Genomic DNA, 12,922 nt, shown 5'->3' with positions numbered 1-12,922 from the left:
AGACCTACTTAAGACATGTATAGTTAATACCCAAGACCAACTTTATACATATATAGGTAATACCTAAGACCTACTTAATACATGTATAGGTAATACCCAAGACCTACTTAATACATGTATAGGTAATACCCAAGACCTACTTAATACATGTATAGTTAATACCCAAGACCAACGTTATACATATATAGGTAATACCTAAGACCTACTTAATACATGTATAGGTAATATCTAAGACCTACTTAATACATGTATATGTAATATCTAAGACCTACTTAATACATGTATAGGTAATACCCAAGACGTACTTAATACATGTATAGTTAATATCTAAGACCTACTTAATACATGTATATGTAATATCTAAGACCTACTTAATACATGTATAGGTAATACCCAAGACCTACTTAATACATGTATAGGTAATACCCAAGACCTACTTAATACATGTATAGTTAATATCTAAGACATACTTAATACATGTATAGTTAATATCTAAGACCTACTTAATACATGTATAGGTAATACCTAAGAGCTACTTAAGCAGCTATATACATCCAGTAAAAATGCCTATGAGTGGTTACAAACAACAATATGTAAGTACTGAAAATGCATTTTCATTAAAGTGCTTGTGTTTTTAAATAAAAAAATAATGTTGTTTTAACAATTTTTCAGTCATATAGCTACAATGTGTGCAGTGTGGCAAGTTTATAGTGATGTCTAGCACTGGGGCATCATGCCACAGACATGAAGAATGCTGAGCACCTAGCAAGGCAGCTGTCAGTACCATTTTTAAAAGTCTTTGGTGACTTGGCTGTGGTTTGAATCCATGACCTCTTGCATCTGAGGCGGATGCTCTAACCACTAGACCACTGGAGTGGTCCTTAAAAAAAAAATAATTAAGGAAGACAATTAAGACACCTGCAGATAGTACTTTTCTACCTTGTGTAGATTTCATAATTAAAAATGAACTCTAATCATGCTAATTAGCATTGTACTAGCACAGGATATTGGTAAATGAAATAAACTGACACAAAATTGAGTGAATTAATTTTTCCACTATTCACTGTACTATGTTTGTTGTTACATTCATTCACTAAAATTGTATACTGAATTTGAGTTTGAGACCCTGCCATAGATGATAATCAGTTATGTTCCTTTAACACAGTGTAACAAATCATTGCCTGTGGCTTAGAATGATGTGAACTGCCACAAATAAAATCCAGGCAATGATCTACTCAGAATGGCTATCAATGCTTGTGCTATCTATAGGGACAGCATGAACTGTGACAAGTTACTGTGAAACTTTTGATGTGATGCAATAATGTGATTCTTTTAATATAAAAAAGGAAATTTGTCATATTTGTCCATTTGCATATTAAAAATCACGTCAACGAAAACCCTTCTGAGTTTAAGTCAAAACTCCTGACTACATTTTGCAAATCTCCTGATCTGGCCTAAGCTGACCTCTCTGTTCTGACAACTTAAGTCAGAAGAACAACACCATGGAGTTAAATTTCTGGGGAAAGAACAAGATGTTCAAGACAGCCACCATAGTGGCCATATTTGTATGTTAGACTGGCAACATTTTCATTTAGGACTGACTAGACATCATTCAAAGTCTTAAAGCAACAAGCCCATTTCACTTCAACCAATAAATTGCTTAAAAGAAACAAAAACAAGGTTTTAATGATAGTCACATCAATCATGTTAGTGGTCATATCATCACCATTTGTATATAGTACCACCCAGACATTATTTAAGAAGTTTTTAGTGAAAATACCATGTCAATACAACCATCTGTTCAGCAGAAGTAGCAATAGGACTGTCAAGAAGGCTAATGGGGCATCTATATTGGATGTCATTATGGCATATTTTTACTCTGGACTAACCAGACAACATAAGAAAGTTTTTCAGTGAAAACCTCATATTGATATGACCATTCATTCAAAAGCAGTAGCATCAACATGATCTTCAAGATGGCCACTGTGGTGGTCATACTGGATGTCTGTAGACCCCATTTTCATTTAGAATTAACTAGGATGAATGTGAGAGTAGAGAATCATCCCAGTTCTTAAGGAGTAGTGATAAGCTTGTACTCATGGACAGACAACAACGATGGATGATGGGTAAAAACTGTCGCATTATCATTTCCTTTTAATTCAAGTAGGACTAACAAAAAATTATCAAACGACACTCAGTGGTTCAAACTTACCAGTCTGTGTGCTGATCATCAATAACCAGTAGGATTTTGCACCGATCCTTATTGTAGGCTGGCTTCTGGGTGAACAAACCCTTGGCAAGTCCAGAAGCAGCATTAGGAATCTTGGAAGGAGAGCTTGGGGCACTAGGTGATGGGCCTTTCTTAAAGTTGAGAACTTTTGTCGAAGGAAGTGCATTCTCTTCCTTCAGCTCCCCTTGAAGGTCCCCTGAGCTGAACCTTCGTCGTAAATAATTCATCCCACTCCCAAAACTCTCCCGAAAGCTTGAAAAGGACGTAATTTTGGCAGATTATGTGTCACACTCGAGGAGAAGATGATGATAAATATGTATCTGGACAAAGTAGCACACAAAGGCAACAAGCAAGCACCAGTATCAACCCATTAACTGCCCACTCTGAGATAATGTACACCAGTCCATTTCCACCATCACAAACAAGGCATCAGAAACATCTGCAATGGAATTAAAAGTAAAAAATAAGTAAATTATGAAATATTATTTCTTTTGGTTATAGAATACAGATTTACCCTTTTCATTTGACTTTCTCTGCTTTGACCATGTCCTTTCAATCTCTTTCTTAACTTTCCATGTACTTTGGTGAAGCAGTGTGTAAAGTCATTTCACCAGGAGAACCTGAAGACAAGGCCTTAGTCAAATCTAAGGCTGAAGGTGGATGCAGAAAATCTGATATTGTGACTGTTTTAGATGCTCTTTTGTGAATTCAACATATTGTCTCAGAAATCTTCCTCTGTGTACTTTTTGTCACTTATACCAAAAAAGGCTATGACAAATGAACTATTTGTTTACCCTAGGGCTTCCAATGCCATGTAACCATCTTGCTTATCCAGGGTTTTTCAGGGAATTTTCCAAATATCATACATATTTGAAACAGCATTGTAATGAGTTTTGCTTCCTCTATTTCCTGATTTTACAAAACATATATAAAAAAGAAAATCCCCAACAGCTTCAGGGATATTAATTTCTAGTTTTCCCACATTTGCGTCAAGTTTTACAGTCTGTACAAGAGTGTTTCCTTGACAACCAAGCTTTATGACATATATGAAATATACATTTCCAGGATAGTAAAAGTGATACATTTTTTATTTCAATAGTGTAGCAGTGCAATGAAATGTAGAAATCTAATTATGTCCATAGTTTGTGAATTGTCAAATTTACCATTACTACTTAAGTAGATACTTTTAGAAAATGAAGTCCTGGTACATCTATATTAATATGTATCTAATCTGTACTGTACCAGTTTGGATGCAAAATCAAACCGTATGTATCTAATCTGTACTGTACCAATTTGGATGCAAAATCAAACTGTATGTAGCATTTTGTGTTGATGTTAGGAGGAAAAGAATGCTTTGAACTCTGAACTACTTTCTATCTGTGTCTGACTTTTGAGCATCTATCAAAACTGAACATGCACCACCTCTTCAAAGAAAATGAAAATATCTTGAAGGTATATCACAACTGCATTAAATATATACAAACAAGTGAAAGGCACGACAATTTCCAAGCACTGATCTGTCAGGTTTGGTAACAAATTATTGTGAGATATTTTCAGAGTTCTTTCTTGTGCTCTAATCTGAGATGCTTTTATTTGATACCTTTGTTTTTTTTTAACCATACGTGAAGATTGATCAAAAGTCTCATGCATGTACTAATGACTGAAATGGATTCATATTTTTTTTATCTACACGTTACTTAATCATTATATATCAGCTGCAACTTGCTATGAAAACATTTCTAACATATAACACACTGGAAGATTTCGATTTTAATCAGACAGGATTACATGCAAGTTATATACAGTCTGAAATCAGTAGTATAAATCTGTGATCAATATCTTTAAAGGACTGTTTTTCTTCTACACTAAAGCCTATACTGGTATGATTCAGTACATCTAAATCAATAAAACAAAGCAATTATACAAACTGCCATGATTATTCATAGAAAGAATTGCTTATCTATAGAATTTAGAACAATATATAAAACTCCAAGACATATTTAATCAAAATTAAACAATCCTTGGTAAAGTTATATGGCAGAAATGGATGTCAGAAGGATGGGTAATAAAGGGACATAAATCTTATGAATGATGTCATGGACTGCTGGAAATCAAATTTATTCATGGTTTTATATATATATATATATAAACCAACCAAATTTGGAAAGCAAATTTTTAAAGTAAATTATGTCTTTCTGATAATACTTACCTGATCACATTACGTTAGAGATAACTTTCTTTGCTACCTCCTAATCTAGCTCTCATGGAAAGATGACAAACATCCTCCTATTTCAAATAGATGAAGGTAAGCAACTCTTACATGTTAACTCCCCTTTCTACAAACTATAAAGTCCAGATTATTTGGTATCATTGTAGGGCTACATCTGTCTACCTTTCTATATAACCACTCACTTTAGTGTATCTTAAATAACCTTGATGCTATAGAGCTCAGAAGTAGGCTACTACCTCCTAACGCATAAACAAGGTGCCAGGGGTTAATGAGTTAATGCCAGATTTTCATCACAGGATCAGCTACATGATGGTCAGTATAAATGGCGGAGGAAGAACTTGGGAAAATCCTAGTAAGAACAAGTGACCCACGTTAAGCAAATGGCAAGCTCTCCAATATACCTACATTGGCTGAGCCTGAGACAATGTACCCACCTAAATAGAGGTGAGATGGCAGTGCTCAGTAAAGGCAAGCACTTGAGATCACTTGGCCACCTGGGGCCACTATTATCAGAAAACACAGTTTACTAAAAAGTTTGCTTACATTACCTGATCATATTGCATCAGAAGAATAGGTAAGAGGAGGAGGAATTGCTGAGCATTCTACGTTTACCTGTGCATACATGCTACCTGTGTCACCCAGTAGGAGCATGACTGCTCTACTAAAAGGATGAATTAATGTTAGTCAGTACAACAAGAAACAATTAGTTTATACACGTACATGGGAGATCCCAGTGGGATTCAACACTTGATTATTGTCTCACCACCAAAAGTTTGCCTGGTGATGCCTTGGTCTAAGGTTATGCTTTCATGACGTTGTTACTGTCTGTACTGAGCTAACCTCCTTAGTGAGGCCATGTCATGCAAATTAAAGAAAGAGAAAGTAGACTATATGTGCCAGTCATCTGAATCAACTATATCCCAGACTGAGACATTATGTTCATGGCCATGTAGTGGCTCATATATCATGAGCTGAAACTGTCATTGGTGTTCCTGATCCTGTGAGATTTCGAGTATGCTGATCATTGGTGTACCTGATCCTGTGAGATTTCAGAGTATGCTGATCATTGGTGTTCCTGATCCTGTGAGATTTTGAGTATGCTGATTATTGGTGTACCTGATCCTGTGAGATTTCAGAGTATGCTGATCATTGGTGTACCTGATCCTGTGAGATTTCAGAGTATGCTGATCATTGGTGTACCTGATCCTGTGAGATTTCAGAGTATGCTGATCATTGGTGTACCTGATCCTGTGAGATTTCAGAGTATGCTGATCATTGGTGTACCTGATCCTGTGAGATTTCAGAGTATGCTGATCATTGGTGTACTGATCATGTGAGATTTAGAGGATGCTGATCATTGGTGTACCTGATCCTGTGAGATTTCAGAGTATGCTGATCATTGGTGTTCCTGATCCTGTGAGATTTCGAGTATGCTGATTATTGGTGTACCTGATCCTGTGAGATTTCAGAGTATGCTGATCATTGGTGTACCTGATCCTGTGAGATTTCAGAGTATGCTGATCATTGGTGTACCTGATCCTGTGAGATTTCAGAGTATGCTGATCATTGGTGTACCTGATCCTGTGAGATTTCAGAGTATGCTGATCATTGGTGTACCTGATCCTGTGAGATTTCAGAGTATGCTGATCACTGGTGTACTGATCATGTGAGATTTAGAGGATGCTGATCATTGGTGTACCTGATCCTGTGAGATTTCAGAGTATGCTGATCATTGGTGTACCTGATCCTGTGAGATTTCAGAGTATGCTGATCATTGGTGTACCTGATCCTGTGAGATTTCAGAGTATGCTGATCATTGGTGTACCTGATCCTGTGAGATTTCAGAGTATGCTGATCATTGGTGTACCTGATCCTGTGAGATTTCAGAGTATGCTGATCATTGGTGTACTGATCATGTGAGATTTAGAGGATGCTGATCATTGGTGTACCTGATCCTGTGAGATTTCAGAGTATGCTGATCATTGGTGTACCTGATCCTGTGAGATTTCAGAGTATGCTGATCATTGGTGTACCTGATCCTGAGATTTCAGAGTATTCTGATCATTGGTATACCTGATCCTGTGAGATTTCGAGTATGCTGATTTAATAACTCACTTTAAGCAAGTGGCCAGCATATGTAGGGTTATGTCTTACATTCCTGCCTTCAGTAATTGAATAATCTTTTATCAGTTAATGTAGATATTATCCTTGCATCTCAGGTAGCATCTCAGGGCAATATATGGTGTTCTGTAGCATTGATTCTCTTGATGGATCAATGAAGGAGATGAATCAACTCGTTATTTGTTGGTTGACTAGTGATGGCAATCAATGAAGGAGATGGATCAACTTGTTATTTGTTGGTTGACTAGTGATGGCAACTTATTCTTTGAAAGGAAACCAGGTTGTGTCATTAGAACCACTGAAATGTCAGAATTGAACTGCATATGGTTCAAATCTACAGATATCATATGTAGCACACTCACTCTGCATGCTTAAGTTTGCATCATGATAAATTGCAGGTACTGTTATGATAGCCACTTCAATGAAGTGGGAAGACAGTGGTTCAAACTTGGATGAGTCTGACCATGTGAAAACCAAAGAGATATTCAATTTGGGAATAATGTGAGTGAGCCTGGTCTGGATATGCTAAATTGTACCACAACTCGTAGACACCCTTGTTGTGGCTAACAGTGTCTCTTCCATGAAGTCTGAACGTTTTTGAGATCATGGAACAGTTATCTTGGTTGTGATAGGGGCTAACTTCTTGAATTCAAAGAGAAAGAGAAACAAATCTGCCAATGGGGAATGGGAGTGCTAAGAGTGGTGTGACATCAGTCATTGACAACACACCATTTCCCCTCATATGTCCTCAAAGTGTGAGATCTTCAGGTGTTGGGATCCCTTCTACAATTAACTCCTTTCTGTCTGGAGCCAGGCGTCTCTGGACATGGCAATCTTGACTGCTTGAGCAGAGTGGGTGTCACTATGATTTTTCTCAGTACATCTGTCAATAAATCAAGCAGATCATTAATCGAGGATGTTTCATCTTAGTGGGGCAATCAGATCTATTTGCAGTCTGTGTCCCTCATTTCCTAATTATCTTCATAATCAAAACTGAGGGAGGAAAGGTGTATGCTCAAATTAACTCCCAGGTAACTGAAAAAGAACTAATGGCTTCTCTGGTGAGGGATAAAAAAGGGAAAGGTCATGCACTGGATGGTCCCCAAAAGACACAAAGGTCATGCACTGGATGGTCACCAAAAGGCACAAACCCAATGGAAGGCTCCTGGAGGAATGACTCTATATGAAGCAGTTGTCCATTCCTTGATAACAAGTTGGCAAGGATATTGAGGTGGCCAGGAATGTGTTGGACTTGGATATCATCTGATATTGTTAGTACCCATAAGGTATTTTCATATCATAAGACTGATATTGTTAGTACCCATGAAGGTATTTTAATATCATAAGACTGATATTGTTACTACCCATAAGGTATTTTCATATCATAAGACTGATATTGTTAGTACCCTAGAAGGTATTTTAATATCATAAGACTGATATTGTTAGTACCCATGAAGGTATTTCCATATCATAAGACTGATATTGTTAGTACCCATAAGGTATTTTCATATCATAAGACTGATATTGTTAGTACCCATGAAGGTATTTTCATATCATAAGACAAAGGTCTGGTGATTGTTCTCCCATTCTGCAGAGGTAAATCACCACAACTAAACTGTATGACATAACCAGGACTGTGTTTCCATGGATACCCAAGTGTGGAAAGCTTTCATTTTCAAGAGGTTAACATGAAGAGCCTTCACTTGAATCATCCACATGTCAATGACCAGAACAAATCCACTTTTCATTTACTCTTGAATCATCCACATGTCAATGACCAGAGCAAATCCACTTTTCATGTACTCTTGAATCATCCACATGTCAATGACCAGAGCAAATCCACTTTTCATTTACTCTTGAATCATCCACATGTCAATGACCAGAGCAAATCCACTTTTCATTTACTCTTGAATCATCCACATGTCAATGACCAGAGCAAATCCACTTTTCGTTTACTCTTGAATCATCCACATGTCAATGACCAGAGCAAATCCACTTTTCATTTACTCTTGACCAGAGCAAATCCACTTTTCATTTACTCTTGAATCATCCACATGTCAATGACCAGAGCAAATCCACTTTTCATTTACTCTTGAATCATCCACATGTCAATGACCAGAGCAAATCCACTTTTCATTTACTCTTGAATCATCGACATGAAAATGACCAGAGCAAATCCACTTTTCATTTACTCTTGAATCATCCACATGTCAATGACCAGAGCAAATCCACTTTTCATGTACTCTTGAATCATCCACATGAAAATGACCAGAGCAAATCCACTTTTCATTTACTCTTGAATCATCGACATGAAAATGACCAGAGCAAATCCACTTTTCATTTACTCTTGAATCATCCACATGTCAATGACCAGAGCAAATCCACTTTTCATGTACTCTTGAATCAACCACATGAAAATGACCAGAGCAAATCCACTTTTCATTTACTCTTGAATCATCCATATGTCAATGACCAGAGCAAATCCACTTTTCATTTACTCTTGAATCATCCACATGAAAATGACCAGAGCAAATCCACTTTTCATTTACTCTTGAATCATCCACATGTCAATGACCAGAACAAATCCACTTTTCATTTACTCTTGAATCACCCACATGTCAATGACCGGAACAAATCCAGTTTTCATGTACTCTTGAATCATCCACATGTCAATGACCAGAGCAAATCCACTTTTCATTTACTCTTGAATCATCCACATGTCAATGACCAGAGCAAATCCACTTTTCATTTACTCTTGAATCATCCACATGAAAATGACCAGAGCAAATCCACTTTTCATTTACTCTTGAATCATCCACATGTCAATGACCAGAGCAAATCCACTTTTCATTTACTCTTGAATCATCTACATGTCAATGACCAGAGCAAATCCACTTTTCATTTACTCTTGAATCATCCACATGTCAATGACCAGAGCAAATCCACTTTTCATTTACTCTTGAATCATCCACATGTCAATGACCAGAGCAAATCCACTTTTCATTTACTCTTGAATCATCCACATGTCAATGACCAGAGCAAATCCACTTTTCATTTACTCTTGAATCATCCACATGTCAATGACCAGAGCAAATCCACTTTTCATTTACTCTTGAATCATCTACATGTCAATGACCAGAGCAAATCCACTTTTCATTTACTCTTGAATCATCCATATGTCAATGTCCAGAGCAAATCCACTTTTCATTTACTCTTGAATCATCCACATGTCAATGACCAGAGCAAATCCACTTTTCATTTACTCTTGAAACAATTGATCCAGTCTGAGCGAATGTCCCAAGGGCTGTTCTTGTGGCCCCACAGACTGTCCTGACATTATTCTAAAATTAAATAATGACAATATGTTTTAATGTCATGCGTAAACTCATCTAGTTGTATGCAGTGCATGCTAAGTACATCCTAAGTGCATCCATGAGGAAAACAACTGATTGACAATTTAGAATTTACAAGCCTTTTTCCTTTAGTAACACAAGATGTACCCATTGCACCTTTTATTGAGGAAAAATGAAGACACACATGCAATAATAATGTGAAGTGAAAGTGCAAACAATTATTAATATACAATGTCTTGAAGAAAACAAAACAAAATTAACAAAGTTTATTGGTGGTTATGTCAATCTAATAATATACTTTCTAGACAGGAATATTATGGCCTGTATGCTAGGCAAGTTCTGCTGTTATTCCTTTAAGACAAGGACTTAACAATGTACCTTAGATGCATATTGAAAAGTACGAACTGTTAACACAGCAAACCTTCGCTACAAGCAAATTTTCTCAAGTGACACTCTAGGCATAATGTTCATAAAGCCTTGTGTCCTAATGAAAATGATGTCTGTTCTGTACATCGACCATTTGAGATGAATAAGTGGATTGCATCACACTGACAATTCTCCACTCTATGAAAGGATGCATTCACATCATACAGACTGGTTTTTCGGCTCAAAAATTGTAAATCTATGCAATAGCAATGGGTAAGAGTTACTTCCCTTTTTATATATTTAGAGGTAGCAGAGAAAGTATATTCCTAATGGAATGTGATCCAAACATTCCAAGTAAAGTTATCATGCAAAGATGACATTCTCAATGGAAACCTGATTATTAAGTTGCTCTGCTGACTTTATCCACACACTATAAAGAAAATGCAAACAAAAAATGAAAATACAAAGAAAGAGAACAACATCAAAACACTTTTTTTTAATGTGCTTTTGGCCTTTTTATTCCTAGTAGGTCACTATCATACTTTCCTCTCATATGTTTGCCTGTCAGTCTGTTTGTGAATCTATCTTCTGAATCACTGGGTGGGAATTCACTAAACTAGACACTTAGATTGCCCATAGGGTAATTATGGGCAATTACAGTGTCAATTTCAAATATATATTTTGACAAATTTTATACATGTTGTCACAGCAGGTGGAAACATAATATGTTTAACCAATTTTGGGTTAATGATCACTGGGTCACTAGGTCATGATCCAAAAATGGTTTGGTGAAGGATTACGGGAGAGGGGTTAGTGGGGAGGAAAGGATATATAATATTCAAAACATGGGGATTTGCCAATGCGAGCATGGAAGTAGTTCTAGTTTGAATATTTTACCAGCTAAAGATGGCAGATCACACATTACATAAAGAAGCCAAGGCCAAGGTGGTTAATGGCTCTATTACTATATTTTTTAAATTTTCCAATACAGATAATTTGAACCACTGATAAAAATGGATTTGAAATATTTAAGCATTTGAGTAAACTTTTAACATCAGATTTTAAATTATTCTGAAATCTTGAGGTACCAGGGATAAACAGGGATAAACATGCCAGACATCATGGAGTTCACTATTGCAGCAGCCTATAAAGTAATCATTCAGCAAATTATATTTTTGGGCCAGTCTGTAAAATTGTGCACAAGAAAGCAATTTTTCTAAATACAGTGTATATTATATTTTTGGGCCAGTCTGTACAATTGTACACAAGAAAGTTATTTTTTTAAATACAGTGTAAATTATGTTTTCGGAATCATGCTACAAAAATAAATGGACAATGTAAGACACTGAAACATCCATCAAGACATTCATATTCAATCATTATTCCATATTAGGTAATACAAAGACAATTATTAATAATACAGTCCATTTATCTTAAGACCCAGATGATTTATCCATATAATATTTATAAATTTATTCACAAAGAATGGCAAAATTATAATACTTGGTTCTTTGACTATACATAGCTGCTATATAGAACTCACTGCCATTAGTGCCAACTCATAAAATACAATGAATGACACAATTAATTATATGCATTCAATATTTTTTCCAAATACACACAACTTTTCTTGGAATTTCATTACTGACTTGGTTTTACTTGTAATATAAAATGTAGTATTTTTGTAAACATATGTTTAAATATACTTAATATACTAAAGTCTGTAATTGGAAATCATTCCCTCAGTTTCACAAATTTCATTTGAAATGAGCACTTGTGCAAGACCCTCCATTTTCTTTCAAGGTCTGAAGATCTATAAAATAATGAATAATAATAAAGGCCATCAAACAAAATTTGGGAAAATAAGTCGAATAAACTGGCTCTATATTCATGTAATAAAAAGTTTAACTGTCTCCCTTGCATCCCATGCATGCTTACAAAAAAACAGCTGAAGTGTCTCCCTTTAGTCCCATGCATGCTTAAAGCTTAGGAGTCATTGTTAAATCAATTATTATTTTTATAATTAGGTACTCCACCAACTTTGATACATAAAAATATAAATAATTTTTGATTGATGATGGTCTTTGAATGAATAAGAATACTACAAATTATCAACAACTGGAGTGGTGCATCATTGGATGGTTACAATATCCAATGGTGAAAATGTTTGGATAAAACCATCAAGTGTACTCAGGCTAACAACATCAGAATAAATGAACCGAAGAAACATGTCCTTGGCTAGACATGGGAAGTTGACAGTAAAGACAATTTTTCTTGCACTGTACTTTTTCCATATCAAAATTAAAAGCAGTGACTCAGACTGCAGATTTCTTCCCGGCAAAATTCAGAATTCTACCTTGGTATAAAGTTTTATAAATTGTTCTGCAAGTAATCAAATAATAATAATAATAATAATATTAATAATAATAATAATAACTTCATAAGAAGCTAATTTGGTCAACTAACCAATCTTCCATGAGGTCTTCTGTGTGTGTGTGTGTGTGTGTGTGTGTGTGTGTGTGTGTGTGTGTGTGTGTGTGTGTGTGTGTGTGTGTGTGTGTGTGTGTGTGTGTGTGTGTGTGTGTGTGTGTGTGTGTGTGTGTGTGTGTGTGTGTGTGTGTG

The 12,922-nt window shown here is 35.9% G+C and overlaps 1 protein-coding gene across 2 annotated transcripts in view; it reads right to left on the bottom strand.

Annotated features, from left to right (window-relative positions):
• LOC149787544 (synapsin-like) overlaps positions 1 to 12,922 on the bottom strand; it is a 406,386-nt gene that overhangs the window by 296,250 nt on the left and 97,214 nt on the right. For both annotated transcript variants that reach the window (XM_089973694.1, XM_089973695.1), the window contains exon 2: positions 2,213 to 2,669. In XM_089973694.1, coding sequence (XP_089829820.1) covers positions 2,213 to 2,457 — 245 coding nt within the window. In that variant the 5' untranslated portion in view covers positions 2,458 to 2,669. The remainder of the gene's footprint in view (positions 1 to 2,212; positions 2,670 to 12,922) is intronic.

This window comes from Sinohyriopsis cumingii, chromosome 11, assembly GCF_028554795.1.
Source record: "Sinohyriopsis cumingii isolate HCF-2022 chromosome 11, ASM2855479v2, whole genome shotgun sequence".
NCBI classification, from domain to species: Eukaryota; Metazoa; Mollusca; class Bivalvia; order Unionida; family Unionidae; genus Sinohyriopsis; species Sinohyriopsis cumingii.
This window is presented reverse-complemented; position numbering and strand designations above follow the sequence as displayed.